At 40.0% G+C, this 17,126-nt stretch overlaps 2 protein-coding genes across 2 annotated transcripts; one reads left to right on the top strand and one right to left on the bottom strand.

Moving 5' to 3' along the window:
- Positions 1-8,239: 8,239 nt before the first annotated feature.
- On the bottom strand, positions 8,240-10,468 carry LOC148025673 (uncharacterized). The gene has a single exon (XM_087692002.1). It carries the CDS (start codon positions 10,466-10,468, stop codon positions 8,240-8,242), a length of 2,229 nt encoding a protein of 742 aa, XP_087548128.1.
- A 3,281-nt stretch (positions 10,469-13,749) lies between these two features.
- Positions 13,750-16,121, top strand: LOC148025672 (uncharacterized). Its single transcript, XM_087692889.1, has 3 exons — positions 13,750-14,296; positions 14,452-14,617; positions 14,746-16,121. Exon 3 carries the CDS (start codon positions 14,804-14,806, stop codon positions 15,959-15,961), a length of 1,158 nt encoding a protein of 385 aa, XP_087549015.1. The 5' UTR covers positions 13,750-14,296; positions 14,452-14,617; positions 14,746-14,803; the 3' UTR covers positions 15,962-16,121.
- Positions 16,122-17,126: the final 1,005 nt, after the last annotated feature.

The raw sequence follows: 17,126 nt of genomic DNA, 5'->3' as shown, positions 1-17,126 counted from the left end.
CATAGTGCGAATCAAATTCTCTCCCTTAGCCTTTTCACTCCTTCACAATGCTCCCAGATGTGGTCTTCTCTCGCTTGTCCTACCTTAGTTATATGACTTTGCAATCCCATAGACTTTCACAAAAAATGCAAAAGTAAAACACACAAGGCAAAGAGCTCAAAAACATAAGTTAAGAAACATCAAAAGGAATTGCACTCAATGTCCAATGAGTTTTTCTCAAACCCCTTGCTTTTGGTTTTTTGTTGACAAGTAGAGACTAACAGTTTTATATATTTTATATAATTTTTAAAAAATTGGACTTTAATCATCATCATTCTACCTTCTTATGGAGATTTGAATCTATATATGATTTTTGCGACAATCCCACACATAAGTACGAGTTGATTGCCTCTTAGCCTGCTCATACTAGGCTACTCCATATGACATTTTAGAATACAAGCTCCTATTTTGTCACTTTGCACATGGTGAGTGTATGCAATGTTGCTTAATCCCATTGGTCTTGGGGGCAAAAGAACCAAAATGTCATCACTTTTCCCAAACATGCATGTCAGACTTAACCAAGTGCCTATTTTTTCAAGTGTTTTGAGTAACACAACTATGGCTACTAAAACCCTCCTTGAATAAGAGATTATACAAACGCCATGAATGATACAATGCATACAATACAAAGATTGTGATCCAAAAAGATGGATGAAACAACATACAATATAAATGGTACAATGAGTGATATGATGTATGTTGAGTGAAAAACCATTGATCGAGCGTACATATGGATGACATGAAATTGTGTGTGTATATAAGGCATGTACTCGGCATGTGTAGTGATAGTGAATGTTCAATTTTGTTTGTGTTTATGGCGATGGGAGAATTCATCTTTAGGGGGTGCGATATGATGTGTATGTGACTAAAGAATATTTTGGAACATATGTGTGTATACAATAAAAAATGCAATATAGTATAAGCGTTTTTAGTCATGCTATTGTGCAACCAAAATTACTATAAGAAACTTTTAACCATGCATTTATGCAATCAAGAATAATTTGCATATTCCATCACCTATACAGGTTTCGATTGTATATTCATACAAAACACATGGTTCTTTTATTTTTCAAGCATGAAATTGTTAGTCGGTGCATGTATTCTTAGATTTGGGCATCTATGTGCACCCATAGGACACTTACACTAATGGACACAAAGGTCAATATGCGTGGGTGTGATGGTGGATGTTGGTGTGAGTGTGTAGAAGAGAGTGTGACAGTGATGAGGTAACATTTCTAATTTAACATGTGGCAATAGAAGTATTTTTTAGGAGAATGGGACCTTTTACAAAGTAACATAGTACATTTTGTGATATCCAAATAATTTCATAGTAAAAAAGAGAGGGTAGAAATTTCAGAGAGACTAAGATTCCTTTAAAAAGTCAAAAAGATGGAGAGAAAGAAAGGTAGGAGAGGAGAATCAGTATTTGCTCCCCAAATTGACAAATGCTCCCTCACATTTGCTTAGGAAAAAAAATAAACATGATAATCAATACTTAGAACAGGAATTTTTTCATACTTTTCTCATGTTGCATGCATTTAAGAGTAATGACTCAATTGTCACTAACATTGTGGATAGGGCCAAGAAAAAGGGGGTTTCTAATCATAAAGCTAGTATTAGATTGCTAATATAGAAATCTTTATGAAGGAAAACCTACTGTTATAAGGCTCACTCCATTCTCACAAAGTTCTATGGTCTGAAAAAGCCATGAGGAAACCCTTAGCTTGCATAAGTTGGAATAAAATGCTTTTGGTTTTTTGTTGACAAGTAGAGACTAAGAGTTTGATATATTTTTTATATTTTTAAAATTTTTGGACTTTAATCATCACCATTCCACGTTCTTATGAAGATTTGACATTTTAGAGTATAAGCTGCTATTTTGTCACTCGGCACATGGTGAGTGCATGCAATGTTGCTTGATCCCATTGGTCTTGGCAAAAGAACCAAAATGTCATCACTTTTCCAAGACACACATGTCGAATTTAACCAAATGCCTATTTTTTCAAGTGTTTTGAGTAACACAGCTATGGCTACCTCTCACGTAACCATTTCAAACACTTTGAACGAATGTAGTGAACTCACTGATTTACCTTATTATTGTAGTCTATCCACAAAATGGTTGTTTGTATGGCTCCATGATCCTTGCAATGCGCCTCAAGTGAGCTCTACCTCTATTGCCTCAATCATCGTGCAAGCTTTGCGAAGAAGAAGAAGAAGAAGAAGAAGAAGAAGAGTAATAATAATAATAATATGAGGAAGAAGAAGAGGAAGCAAAAGCTTCTCCACACCAATCTCTCACTCTACCTTACACACACACACACACACTCACTCACTCACTCACTCTCTCTCTCTCTCTCTCTCTCTCTCTCTCTCTCTCTCTCTCTCTCTCTCTCTCTCTCTCTCTCTCTCTCTCTCTCTCTCTCTCTCTCTCTCTCTCTCTCTCTCTCTCTCTCTCTCTCTCTCTCTCTCTCTCTCTCTCTCTCTCTCTCTCTCTCTCTCTCTCTCTCTCTCTCTCTCTCTCTCTCTCTCTCTCTCTCTCTCTCTCTCTCTCTCTCTCTCTCTCTCTCTCTCTCTCTCTCTCTCTCTCTCTCTCTCTCTCTCTCAAGCAAGAAGCAAGAAGAGAGTGCACAAGATTGCACATCACAAGAATAAGCTATGATATATTCACTTTCTAGTTTTTGTACATGGTCTCAATTTTTTTTGGGTGCCCTTCCATTGCATTAACTTAGATTAGCCTTCTCTCATCTCACACACACTATTTTACATTTTACAACTATTTTTTGACTTGTTAGGCTGAAATCTCTTGAGCTCATGCCTCACTTGCATTTTACAATTTGCATAAGAGTAGGCCTGGCTCTCTTTTACAAAAATACATTCAAAATAATTTTCTTGTCTAAAAATTGTATGCACTGGGCCTTAGCTCTATTTTCTACTTCTCTTGTCCTTCTTCTTTTTCTGAATTTCTACCCTTCTTTTATGTGCTTTCTTTGTTGCATCTTCCTAGAAGGGATTAATAGGAGTCATATAACCTTTAGAAAGAAACTTGAACTTGTAGCAACATTATTGTGAAAAAACAATATGAATACAACCTCATGGACTTACTAGCAATAGTGGTAACCCAAAATGTGGATATAGTAAAAAGACTACAAGAAACATAGTACAAACCAAAAATGGTGGTACATCTTCTCTTATGGAGTAGATCAAGCTTTGATGTTACACTTTTCAAACATTTGTAGCATCTTACGTCCCCCCCATCATCTCTCTCATCCATCTCTTGCATTGTTCACACTCACTCACTCACTCACTCACTCACTCACTCACTCACTCACTCACTCACACACACACACACACACACACACACACTCTCTCTCTCTCTCTCTCTCTCTCTCTCTCTCTCTCTCTCTCTCTCTCTCTCTCTCTCTCTCTCTCTCTCTCTCTCTCTCTCTCTCTCTCTCTCTCTCTCTCTCTCTCTCTCTCTCTCATCAATGTAGAAGGATACCCATCTCTATCCATTAGCTTATCTATTGTTCCTCCTTGGAGGTATCTCTCTCATGCATCATTGCTTGGCCTCGCCCCTTACCCCCTCTCTCTCTCATCAAGATAAAGAGGCCGCTTGTCTCTCTCTATCACATTTTCCTAGAGGTGCAACATAGGGGTGGAGGATGACCTCTTATTTAATGTGAGTTTGGGAAACTCCATGCTCCATACTCCAAGGTAATCTTGACAGTCCATGGGTATGAGCTAAGGCTTTTGGTGACTTTACCCACCACTAGTCCAATTATTAGTGTTGCAATTGAGAAAAAGGCTATGAAAAATATATCCACCACAAATCATGTAGTAGAGGGAAAAGGCATGCAATAAAAGAGCTCATTTTCAAAGACGTTCATACATGGGGTAGGGGGGATAATACTACATTTGCAACAACCTCACTTAATGTAGGGTTGTAACTCCATGTGCTTGAGGCCAAAAACACACTATCAAAAGTGTTTGTTTCATTTAGAAAAAGGGTACACAAAGCATTAAAATCATCTTAAACTAGCATAACCCTTCAACAACCTTCACACAAAGGAGTCTCAGTGAAGAGGATAACAGAACTAGATGTTGCAATAGAGAGTGGGATGGTTAAAAAAATCATGTAAGCAAAACCTTCCCTAAACCCATACAAAGTGAGGGCATGCAATTGAAAACCCTCCTTGAATAAGAGATTATGCAAACATCATGAATGATACAATGCATATAATATGAAGATTGTGATCCAAAAAGATGGATGAAATAGCATACAATATAAATGATACATTGGGGATATGATGTATGTTGAGTGTAAAACCATTAATCGAGCATACATGTGGATGTGAATTTGTGTGTGTGTACAAGGCATCTGTATTGATAGTGAATGTTCAATTTTGTTTGTGTTTATGGCCATGGGAGAATTCATCTTTAGGGGGCGTGGTAATGATGTGTATGTGACTAAAGAATATTTTGGAACATATGTGTGTATACAATAAAAAATGCAATATAGTATAAGCGTTTTTAGTCATGCTATTGTGCAACCAAAATTACTATAAGCAATTTTTAACCATGCATTTATGCAATCAATAATAATTTGCTTATTCCATCACCTATACTGGTTTCCATTATATATTCATACAAAACAAATGGTTCTTTTATTTTTCAAGCATCTAATTGTTAGCTGGTGCGTGTATTCTTAGATTTGGGCATCTATTGCACCCATAGGAAAATTACACTAATGGACACAAAGGTCAATATGCGTGGGTGTGATGGTGGATGTTGGTGTGAGTGTGTAGAAGAGAGTGTGACAGTGGTGAGGTAACATTTCTAATTTAACATGTGGCAATGGAAGTATTTTTTAGGAGAATGGGACCTTTTACAAAGTAACATAGTACATTTTGTGATATCCAAATAATTTCATAGTAAAAAGAGAGGGTAGAAATTTTAGAGAGCCGAAGCTTCCTTTGAAAAGTCAAAAAGATGGAGAGGAAGAAAGGCAGGAGAGGACAATTAGTATTTGCTCCCCAAATTGGCAAATGCTCCCTAACATTTGCTTAGGAAAACAAATAAACATGATAATCAATATTTGGAACAAGAGTTTTTTAATACTTTTCTCATGTTGCATGCATTTAAGAGTAATGACTCAATTGTCACTAACATTGTGGATAGGGCCAAGAAAAAGGAGGTTTCTGATTATAGAGCTAGTATTCTATTGTTAAAATAGAAATCTTTACGAAGGAAATCCTAACTTTATAAGGCTCACTCCATGCTCATGAAGTTCTATGGTCTGAAAAAGCCATATGGAAACCCTGAGCTTGCATAAGTTGGAATAAACTCACTGTCCTAAGCAAGATAGTTGTTCAAGTTTCTTGAACTTGGAAACTCTAGGTATAGTAGTTGTCCTTTCAACATTGACAAAGAAATAGGCATGGTGTTCTTTAATGATCCTTCAAGGGGGTCCACCATATGTAAATCCTCTAGATCACGTAAGTTCAAGACCTATTTAAAAATATATTTATCTAGCGTAAGAGGCCTGATAGAGTGCCACCAAAAATGGACCTCTATTTGCTCACTCAATTTGCAACCATTTTGGGCGATTTATAGGTCCTTTGATTCGCAGTTCAAAGACAAAGCTGCGAGAAGAAAAGCACATCTTGACACCTGCATCAACACAAATGTAGGCTTTCATTGCTGTCATGTTATATTTTTTTAAGATCCAAACATTGGACATGCGTGAGCATGGATTTAAAAATAGTTGGGAGCCGTTTCAGTGACATGTGAACCTTCACTTGCAACAATTGAGCATCAGACAAGTCTATCCAGATAGCCATTTGACCAAGCACAACTTGTTCAATGACATTTGAAATGCTACTTATCCTTCACTGTCATCTGAAAATGTCACTCTTTTGGGGGCCCTCATGTTATCGGCCCCTATACCCTATGAATTTCCAAGAATTAAAATACACCCCTTTTCTAGCTTAATATGTAAATGATTTCTTTATATGGCACCCTTCTATATGTAAGAAATGTGTAAAAATTGTATTTTTAAAATCCCTTCTTTTGAACCCACATGATACACTTGCATATTTATGAGTGAAACACACTGTGCGCCCCAACCCCGCCCCCCGGTTGGCCCCGCTAGTCACCCTCCATGAGAATTGTTTAAAGTTTGCATCTTCTTGCTCAATGCCGTAATTGTGTTAGCTTGACATGTGAGTTTGATATATTTTCATGCTTCCTAGAGGTTTATTTTCTATGATATTTCCAAACCCATGAGAGCTTTATGGCATCTTATTTCAAAGCATATAGACTGCCAATATTGTCTTAGAGCTTTTTGTCCCCTCAATGATGAGTCTTTTGCTTGAGTAGAATATACTATCTACTAGAGCTCAACCTAACATCAATCAAGTTGTCCCTGTGGGTGTCACTCATGTATGGTGGATTCGAAGGACTTGATGACTTTCAAGAAGGTAAAATATAGCAATAAGCTTTGCATCGTTGTTGATGGAGAAAAGGTACAAAGAATTGAGAAAGTCTTTGTCCCCTCAAAGTTGAAATTATGCAAGATCTTCTTGTGAAAACTTTTGCTCGAATTGGTTGATAATATATGGATTGAGAATCTCCACTAGATTTTGTGTGAAAGAGCTTTGAAATGTGAGACCCCTCCCTCCTAAGGGTAAACTAAGGCTCCACTTTTTAGTTTGAGTTATTTCTTTGGCATGAAGAATAGGTACCATAGGATTACATATGCACATATTAGCACACTCAAATAACTTGGACTACACCCTAATTGGCTTAGCTTGAATTTTTGAAATAATCGAACATCTTATGTATATATTGGCTTTGCTCCATAATTGACTCCTACATGAGACTTGCCACACACGCCAAGTGATGGACACCCATTTTGCAAGTCTTTAAATCAACATGTTTATTTAGAGGTTTGACCTTTGTTCTTCTTTATGTATTGGAGAGGACATGATGTGTTGTGTACTTGTTAAGTGGGCAATTAAACATTGCCTCGAATGGCTAGGGGAGTGAGAAAATAGTTTGTGATAATGGTTACACATTATTTGTGCCCTCTTATGTTGCAAAGAAGTGGTGAGGAAGTGGTTGGCCCATTAGTTAAATCTTTGATGTTTGTGGGGATTGATACATGTTTAAAACTTGTCAGTAGTACCGAATACTTTCTAATCAATCTTGTCTCTTTGTGAGCTAAGGGTGAATATGAGTCAGTGTTCGGGAAAAAAAAAATTTTGAGCCTAACATAGATCCTTCTTCTCTTAACCTAAGGCGGTTTCATAAATTTTGAACCTTACAAAACCTTTACATTCTAAATCGAATCGGCCCAATTCCCTTGATTCTACAAATTGAATCGGTCAAATTCCTTTTTAAATCTTTAATGAAAGGATAATCATTTTTTTTCTATTATTTGAAAGGGTTTTTATCTCAAAGTTTTTCTTGGAATTTGTTCAATTACTTCTCTTATACCTTAGAAATGAAAACCCTTATTATCATTAGTAACTTGATCTACATTACATATCTAAAATTTAAATAGATAAAAACAAATGTATGCAAGTTGTTTCTATGTCTCTTAGTGGGTCTATGCCATATGGCCTCAGAGAAGTATACACATTATAGGCACAAAGATAAAGAGAACGTTAAAAAAAATAGAAACCCAAAAAGAAAAGAAGTTAACTATTAAAAGCATAGAATAAACAAAAAGAAAAAAAACTAGCATAAAAGATAACATAATAAAATATAAGCAAAACAAAAAATAAAAAAGTTTAGAAAAAGTCAAACACAATTTATAAAAAGCAATCATGATAAAAAAGAAAAAAAAACTTAAGCAAAACAAAAAATAAAAAAGTTTAGAAAAAGTCAAAACACTTTTTATTAAAAGCAATCATGATACAAAAAGAAAAAAAAACTAACATAAAAGAGAACATAATGAAATACAACCAACATTATAAACAAAAAAGTTCAAGTACATTTTATAAAAGCAAGCATGATCTAAAAACAAATTGAAAGATTTTTATTCAAAAGATAGAAGCAAGCAAGGGAAAAATAAGTTTAACATAGGAAAATGATTAAGAGTCAAAAGAATCAAAACAACAAAAGTGCAAATAATGCATAGTGACTTCAAAATCATCATAGGCCATAAAAAATCAATTGCTCTTATTAATATGCAAATTTATTGCAAAATCAATGAACAAATTCCTTGTGTTGTGTATAAATGGCGATGTGTTTTTTCAGCCCATAAGTCCATACTCTCAATGAACTCTATATCAGTGAACTTAGAAGGCCCTTCAATAAAGATTTTCATTAATGCATCTAAACTCTTAATCTCCAAACGATTACGAAGCTTACTCTTTATCACAGTTCGAGCACTAAAACCTCTCTCACAAATAGCAATGCTCGAACATTGAACGAGAGCTACTTGACAAAGAGTAAGAATATTCGGATAAGTATCCCTCCACATACTATTGCAAGCAAGTGTTGAAGTTATTTCTAACAATGTGAATCGTATCCAATCTCTAGAAGCTTGATGCTTAAAATTTCTAAATTCTTTCTTAAACTCGTCAACTTCTATCATTGCAGGGAATTCTTCTATATTTAGCTTTTTAGGAAAACCATAATATGAAGTTAATTGATCTATCTCTTGGGTTCCATAGTTTTTTAAGGCCTTCTCATGTATTGGATGTTGTGCAGGCACAAGTATTTTTAAACAATTAAGTATAGAATTATCTTGAAATCGAGAATTCAAGTTACTTACCACTGAATTGGCAAAAGCAACTTGAAATTCTAAGGCCCTGTTAAAGTCTTCTCCATTAATTTTACGTTTTAAATCATGCTCATAAAATTTCTTCCCATGCAAAGCACCTCTTAATGTATATAAATATCCTTTTTCAGGCCCATAGTCTGGAAGGATATCATATCCATATACTCCAATAGTTAATGCATTCACATCAACAGGAGGACAATCAATGTAATATTGTGTTATGGATACAATTTCGTTCTTTATAAGACTATCTATAGTGGTGACATCTACAAAGTCTTTTTGAAACATTTGGCTTAGTGTTGTTAAACCTCTCAAAATATCAGCTAAGAAATGTAAGCAATAAACACACTCAAACTCAACCAATTCTTCATAAATATGCAATGCCTCTCTTTTAGTGATATCAAGTATTGCATCTAAAGACTTACACACTCTACTAATAGCTCTATATCTACTTAACCATCTCACATCAAAAGTATGCTCAAGTCGAAGAATGGGACATGCCAAATCTTGTTGCATAGCTTGCAACCCTTCTAATCTCTTCGTGCTAACATTAAAATGCGAAGCTATAGCATTAATAAGTTTTTCTAGCTTTTTGCAATAAGGCATCTCTTTTGCTACACTAGATATTGCAAGGGCACTACGATGGGCAACACAATGAATTGATGTTAAAAATGGATTAACGTGTTTTTTCAATAAGGCCTGGACACCATTCTCCTTTCCTACCATTGTGGAACATCCATCAGACCCAAATGCAACAAATCTAGATAAATCTAGCTTACATTTCTTTAGCTCTTTAATAATAGCCTCAAACAAAGATCTTGCAGTGCCATCATGCACAAGTATGATACCATAAAAGCTTGTTTTAGGAACACAATCAGCCTCAAGATATGATAAATAAATAACCATATGTCCATGTGAGGAGATATCATTTGACTCATCAATTAAAACACCAAACCATGGACTAGTTGAAACCTTTTCTATTGTACTTTTCATAAGAGACGATGCCATGCAAAAAATCATTTCAGCACATGCCTTATCATCATTATAAAGACTAGTAGTGTATGGTGCATGGCAATCTTGCAATAAGCTTATCATGTCAGGAAACACAGAAAATGGCAAATTTTGCTTTGCAATCAAATATGCCGTTCTAAATAATGAAAGTAATGCCTCATCTTTTACTTCTCTTATTTTTTTAACACTCTTTTCAATTGAGTCTTTTCCTTCGAGTAAAATAGCTTGCATAGCAAACTTATGACATGATGTGCGAACATGGGATTTTAAGTTGCTAATTTTAAAATTTATAGATCCCCCTTTTGAATATGCACTATGTGGATGAGGATATTTCAAACAAAATTTACAAAACATTTTTACTTCATCTCTATCATAAACAAGCCATTTAAATTGGTCTAGCCAATCCTCTTGAAAAAGTAAGCGTCCTTCTTTTTTCCTTTCAAATTCAGCCCTTTCTTCAAGTGACATGTTATCGAATGATTCATTTGAAGATAACACATTAATTGAAGTTGAGCCCCCAATATTATCCGTATTTTCTTTTAACTTTTTAGAAGGATGCTTGGCTATGTTTTCAATCCCAACCCATGCAAGAAGGTTTCCTTGTCTCTTATCTTTCAATTTAGGTGCCATTCTCAAAGTTAAAAAGAGTGGTTGCGATCTTACTGTGTTTTTTATAATCGTTGAAATTTTCTACCTTTTGTTAGGCATTCGTTTCCTTTGAAAATCTAAGCTCCTCCAACAGCCAGCCTCTATCTTCAAACTACAATGTCTCACAAAGCTTTTTAACCTATTAACAACCACATAGCAAAATAAAAATAAAAATTAGTACTAATATTTTGCCTTTAAGCTTTCACTAACACACATATACACAGTGCACACAATGCACATTGCACACGTATGTCACACACACACACACACACACATACACATACACACACACACACTCTCTCTCTCTCTCTATATATATATATATGTGTGTGTGTGTGTGTGTGTGTGTGTGTGTGTGTCTATGGTTGACAAAGCAAGTGCTCCTACGAGCTTTGTTGGCCATACTAAGTACTTTCCATCAGACTTCGGAGTATTATCAAATTATGATTGATCGTGTAAACTTAGAACTACCACCTCTCACCTTTCTTTGCTATTTTGAATCACTCATTATTTGTTAAATATGATTCTCACCTTCACGAGTTAGCCTTCAGGACATCGCGACTCGCAGCGGGAGCCTGGAGGTTGCAGCGGCGCAGCCTGGAGGTCGCAACGTCGGGCAGGAGTGTGGACTCTGGAGGTCGCAGGGGCGAAGCCCCAGGAGGCTGGAGGTTGCAGCCCCAAGAGGCAGCAGCCCCAGGCGGTGTGGAGATCGCCTGGAGTCCTGGACGGTGGAGACTCGAGTCGAGGCCCTGGACGGTGGACTCTGGAGACGTGGTTCGTGGAGTCGAGGCCCCAGGGGCCAGGAGGCGGCACTGCGGCAGCCCCAGGAGGCATGGTCACTGGTGACTGGTCCGTGGAAAGTCAAGGCCCCAGGAGGCGGGCCGCGGCAGCCTGGATAGTGGACACTGGACAGTGCTGAGTGGACGCCGGACGGGTCAAGACTCAACCGTCACACCGTCACGGCGTCACGCGTGATGCTGAGACTCGGAGAGTCGAGGCTCTGGACCGTCAAGTTTCAACGGTCATGGTGGACAGTCCGACAGTGGACTCGTGGAGTCTGGACTCTCAGCTCTGAGCCTTGAGGCGGGCCGCGGCAATCTGAGGAGGCGGGAGCCTGCCACCTGGACGCCGGACGGTGCTAGGTGGAGTCACGGACTCACGAGTGTCCACTGTCTGGACAGTGGACTCTGAAGACTGAGAGGCAGGCCGCAGCCTGCAGGCTGGCCGCTCGGCGCTGGCGGCTGGAGGTCCTGGAGGCTGGGGCAGCCGGGCAGCCCCAGTGGGGCTAGGACTCGAGAGTCGAGAGGCACTGAGGCAGCTTGGAGGAAGTTCAGGAATCCGACCTGAACTTCTGAAGGCTGAAGGCTGAGACTCGTCACTCGAGAGGCAGCTTGGGCCCTGCAGGAAGTTCCGTCGTCCGACCTGAAGCCTGAGAGTCGAGAGGCTGTGCAGTGTGCAGTCACCAACGTGAACTTTGAAGTTCTTCTGGATTCTGGATTCTGGAATGATGAATTTGCTGAGTGCCCAGGGCTGAGGGCCACGCATCTTTTGAAGACTGAAAGTTTGCATTGTGCACTGCAGTCTGCAACTTTGCATGTGCCATGATCAATGATGAAGTTATGAACATTGAAGTTTTGAACTCTCGAGTCTCCACTTGGCACTCTCTCTCCAATTTACTGACAGTAGTCAGCAGCAGCCAGCTTTAATTATAATTAAGGCTAAGTTTTAAAACGTTTAAAGTTTAAACTTTAACTTGAGTCTTGACCAATGACAAGTCACAACTTACAAGGGACACTACTAAGTTCTAACTAGTCACTACTAACTAGTGCTATTAGCTAAGTGAGTCGTGACTACTAACTACTAACTAGTTACTTAAATATTAATATAATATATATATATTATATTATTAAAAATCCTTTTTCATTTATATTTAGAAAGATCTTATCCTTCTACTTTAATCATGAGAAGGATATTCTCCTTCTATGATAAAGATGAACTGGCCTAAATCCTTTTCGCATGTATTTTTCACAAGTAGACAATTCCTCCTCAGATTGAATCGAGCAAGTTTTCTCCTAAAATGAACCGGCCCTAGGATGAAGCGAACCCGCCTTTTCCCGAACACTGATATGAGTCCCCCTCCTATATGTGTTCACCATCCTAGAAACACAAGCCCAATCGTCTTGTGACATGTGACACAATGCTTCTTTTTTTTTGTGCATTGCTTGTAACAAATCCCCCCCCCCCCCCCCCCCCCCCCCCGCCCCCCCCCCCCCCCCGCCCCCCGGGCGCCCCCAAACCGGCACACACCCAAAAAAAAAAAAAAACAGAACCACCACCACTTTTGGATGGGGAGTCTCCCCACTCACTTTATAGAATTGCACTAATTTGCAAAAGTGTATGTCCTTTTGGTGCGTAAAGGTATTATGCCTATGTTTGCACCCATTTTCAAAAAGTGCATATGCACAATCTCTAGGCGAGGGTTGGATATCTATCACTTAGTGAGAAAGGCTTCTAGCAGACCCTTTTCAAAAGGGCCATAACATACAAAACGATTGGCTTTTTCGTGCAAGGGGAAGAAGGGATGTTAAAGGTTCAATCGACCTTTAATGTAGCCTACTAACAGCCATATTTTTGTGTTTGCTGATTGTAGCAGGTGGTGAAAGTTCTAAATGATCAACAAAAGTCTTGTAGCTTTAGCATATACTTATTTGCAAAAAGCTACAAACGCTTAGAATATGCCCAAAATCCTTGGGCTTTGGCTATTTTCGGCATCTGAGTGTTTCAAAATGGCCTCGTGGGAACCCCCCTATGAGCATTTCAAAAAGGGCTTGTGGGAAACCCCTGTGAATTTCGACTGCAGAATTGAGTGCAGTCGACAGCGCGTGAACGCATGGATTGTTCGTGGATTCACAATCCCCAACAGGCGATTATGTGAAGGAGCCCTAAAGGAGGTGAGAGAGAGTGCGTTGCTAGCAGGTGACGTGGGCAGGGAGGAAGAGTGCCATAAGGGGGGCGGGACTCAGGAGGGCAGGAGGCGAGCGTGCCGTGTCATGCATTTTCTGTCTGTCTTTCATCGTCATCATCACCCCCATCATCATCATCATCATCATCATCATCGACTCCATGATCATCAGTCAACCACCACCAACGACACACAATATACTACTAGGCCTGGGTTACGGGTAGCCTCTAGGCTCTCTCTCTCTCTTTTTTTTTTTTTCGTAAATCTCTCTCTCTCTCTCTCTCTCTCTCTCTCTCTCTCATTATCATATACCCGGATTCCCTACAGCTTCTTTAAGCCCCGATCTACGACTTCTTCTGCTTCTGCTTCTCTTTTTGCAAGCTTTCTCCTTCTGCACAAGCATCCCCATCCACCAACCCCACCCCCTCCCCAACTTCTCTCTCTTCTCTCTCTCTCTCTCCTGTGTCTGGAGCTTCCCCCTTTCTGCATCATAACGCCGTCCTCCTGCATCACCTTCCATGGATCCCGTCCCCCCCTCCGCCTCCTCCTCCCTCCCTTCCCGCTGCCTTCACCGCGTCCTGGACTTCTCCCTCCTCTACAACATCATCTGATATTTAGCCTCGCTTCCCTCACCTTTTCCCCTTTCATCATCTTCCCTCCCCCTCCACCTAAATCTCGCGCATTGCTGTCGCCTTCGATTGTCTCGTGAGCCTCTTCTCAATCCTCCTTCCCTTTTTGTAGTCTAGAGAGAAGCTATCATGTCCCGACCACCGCGCCTCACGAAAGTTCGCACAGTCAAGCACGGGAGCATCATTTCGAGAAAGCCCGTCATGGTTCACAGATGTCAGGTAAATCTTCATCTCTTGCTTCAGGATTCTCGAGAAAAGCTGGCTTAAACTTGTCATAGCTCTGCAAGGCATTAATTGTGCGGCGAATTCATGGCCTTGCCGTCGTAATAGCGGAATTTAATGTGAAGATTTGTACTTTTCTATTTTTGTGACAGGGAGAATATTTCCGTCAATTGCTCAAGCCTATCACGTAGACGTTTGAATTGCTGGAGCTGGTACAACGCTCAAGCTGTGCGTCTCCGAAGTAAGCCATCGCAGAGGTGAATACGAGCCAGAATGCCATGATGCCCTGCTCGAAGCCTCTTAAACAACGCGCTAAGTGTAAGCTGTCTATCTGTGTCAGGGCAACACATGACATGTATTTATTCGCAGCTAAGATTTGTCGACAAGTATTTCTTCTCAGCATGTGGAGGTTTCAAACTAGTCTGTTTTTCCTCTTTGATACGCAGAGGGCTTTTCAAAGGTCGCCTCCTTGCACGATTGCTGGCAGTGTGAGGTATCCCAAACATGCATCCCATGGCATGTAGTGAAGAGAGTTCGGCCAACCCTTACTCCCATATATTCAGGTTCCAGTCCTCGCAGCCTCATCTCAAGAGATTCATCATGTTCGACCGAAATGGAGTTAAAGGCAGGGGCTTCCTCCATCCAGCCGTGGGCCAGGAGTCAGTCGGAGTCACGCAGCCAGGACAGAGAATCGAAGATGGGAAAACCAACAGTGCTCTGAAAGACAGAGTTTTCCCTTTCTCAGGTAGTTCTCCGGCCATTGCAGGAGACAATTCTTCCAAAATGAAGGTTTACGGGCAGGTAGTAGCTGGAGCATTCGCTTCTCTTCAATGCGTTACGAGCAACCCCAATAGTGCAATAGCTGGGACAGAAAATCATCCAATTCCAAGCTTCTGTATTCGAAGCACTGTCCTGGAACCATGCCTGAATAGTCCGATACGTGAGAAGGTGAACAGAAGCTCTAGACCTAGCTTCGCCGAAGATCATCCTCCAGTGGATTTCAAGATGGTAAATATGGAAAGGCTAATCAAGGAAGGGTTCTTGAACCGGCAAATGGCAGTAAGCTCCTCGGAGACGCTGCAGCCTTTAACATTCTCGCAAGCCTTAGCCGCGGCTTCTCAGTGTAGGGCTTTCCCGGAACTTCCTGACACCCTAGCAGAAAACGTGAGCACGGATAGTCAATCCCGGGGTGCAAAAAGGACACACAAGGGGATTGATGTAGCTCCCACACGGGACAGCACTATCTTTCACGAGAATTCCGAAGATATAGACGCGCTCCTTAGCTCCGAAATTGAGGAGTGCGATGATGATGATGATGTGAAAAGTACTGGGCATTCACCATATGAGCTGTCTGTAGAGGAAAGCTTCAATGACACAGAAGGGTCTGAAGCCGGCAGGAGGAAGGGTCAGAAGCGGAACTGGACAGAGGATGATGCCGAGATAAGAGTGACATCAAGCGAAGGGAACAGCAAAGGAAGCCATAGCCACAGGAGCAGGCGCAGGCAGAAGATCAAGGAAACGGTAAAAGCGCTCAGGAGGATAGTCCCTGGTGGTGCCACTGTAGACGCAGCCTTGGTGTTGGACAAAACCATCCACTATGTGAAAACCTTACGCGATCGAGTGCACCAATTGGAGGCAAGCCGCTTACAGCTCAACCCCTAACATCGCTGTGTATCGTGGTTTGCCTCTCAGTAGTAGTTTTTAGTAGGTGAATCCGTAGCTGTAACATCAGTGAAGGCTGTGTGCCATTTCTTCTTGGTGGTGTGTATCCTTAGCTGTAATGACAGAGAAAGCTATTAACCTGTTCTTCTTTAGTCTGACCTTCTCGATCACAACAGAGGAAAGCCGTGTGCCTTCTTTTGCACTATAACCTTGAATGACTTTATTGCCTACTCCACTGTTGGTGTTCCTTTGTCATGCTTCAGCTAGTCTGACTCTGATAGTTACTAGTTAGCCTTCCCATGTCATGCTGCATGTATTTTCAGGTAGCCTGACTCTAATGCTCAGCCTTTATTATTGGTGGTGTTCCTACTATGGAGGATGCGTCTTTTGACTTTTAGCAACTATGTGATATGTACAGATCAATTATCATCTATTGTATTTGTAAATGGATGAGAGGGTTCTCTTTATTTTTTTGGGTACAATTCGTCAATCCCCTGTTTCTACTCTCGTGGATCGAGAAGTCCAGTAGGTGAATCACTTGGTTCGTTCTTGTCCGGCGAGCACTTGCGTTAACATCCTACGTTTTGAAGGGAGAGGGCAGTTAGCATTATTACGGAAAATAGAGGTCTACTTTTATGCTAGTATGATGAGGGAATTCAAAGTTCATGGCTTACCCACTTCCTTCTTAATCTTTTCATGCAATTTTCCACTCTTATTAATAAAATTGAGGTTTATTGCTGGCATTGAACGTAACGGCATCTTTAGGTAATGGTTTGCTTTGCTTGTTTAGGTCTATAAAATTAAAGCCAAGCTAGTGGAATGAGCTGAACATTTGACACAATGTACACTTTCGAAGTGAGATGAAACTCTTTGGTAGTATATGGACTTGCAAGTGTATTGTGAGGACATAAGGTTTGCATTGCTATATGCATGTTGAACTCGTAGAGAGAATGCAAAAAGGAAGAGAACACAAGGAGAGGTCTCATGGACCAATGGCCAATTGCCAACTCTTGTGAACCCTAGCAAGTTCGTGGAGTACCCCCATTTTTGGAGGGTGCTTAATATAATCTCTAAGTATTGACACATAGGTTACAATAATGTGTCAGCCATATATGCTATAAACTATACTTCATGAACTTGTGCAAATAGAATTTACTTATGCATG

This window comes from Lygodium microphyllum, chromosome 14 (genome assembly GCF_053477565.2).
Source record: "Lygodium microphyllum isolate KBCC chromosome 14, Lygodium_microphyllum_v1.1.10, whole genome shotgun sequence".
Classification (NCBI taxonomy): Eukaryota; Viridiplantae; Streptophyta; class Polypodiopsida; order Schizaeales; family Lygodiaceae; genus Lygodium; species Lygodium microphyllum.
The sequence above is the reverse complement of the archived record's forward strand: the minus strand, read 5'-3'. Positions and strand labels throughout refer to the sequence as shown.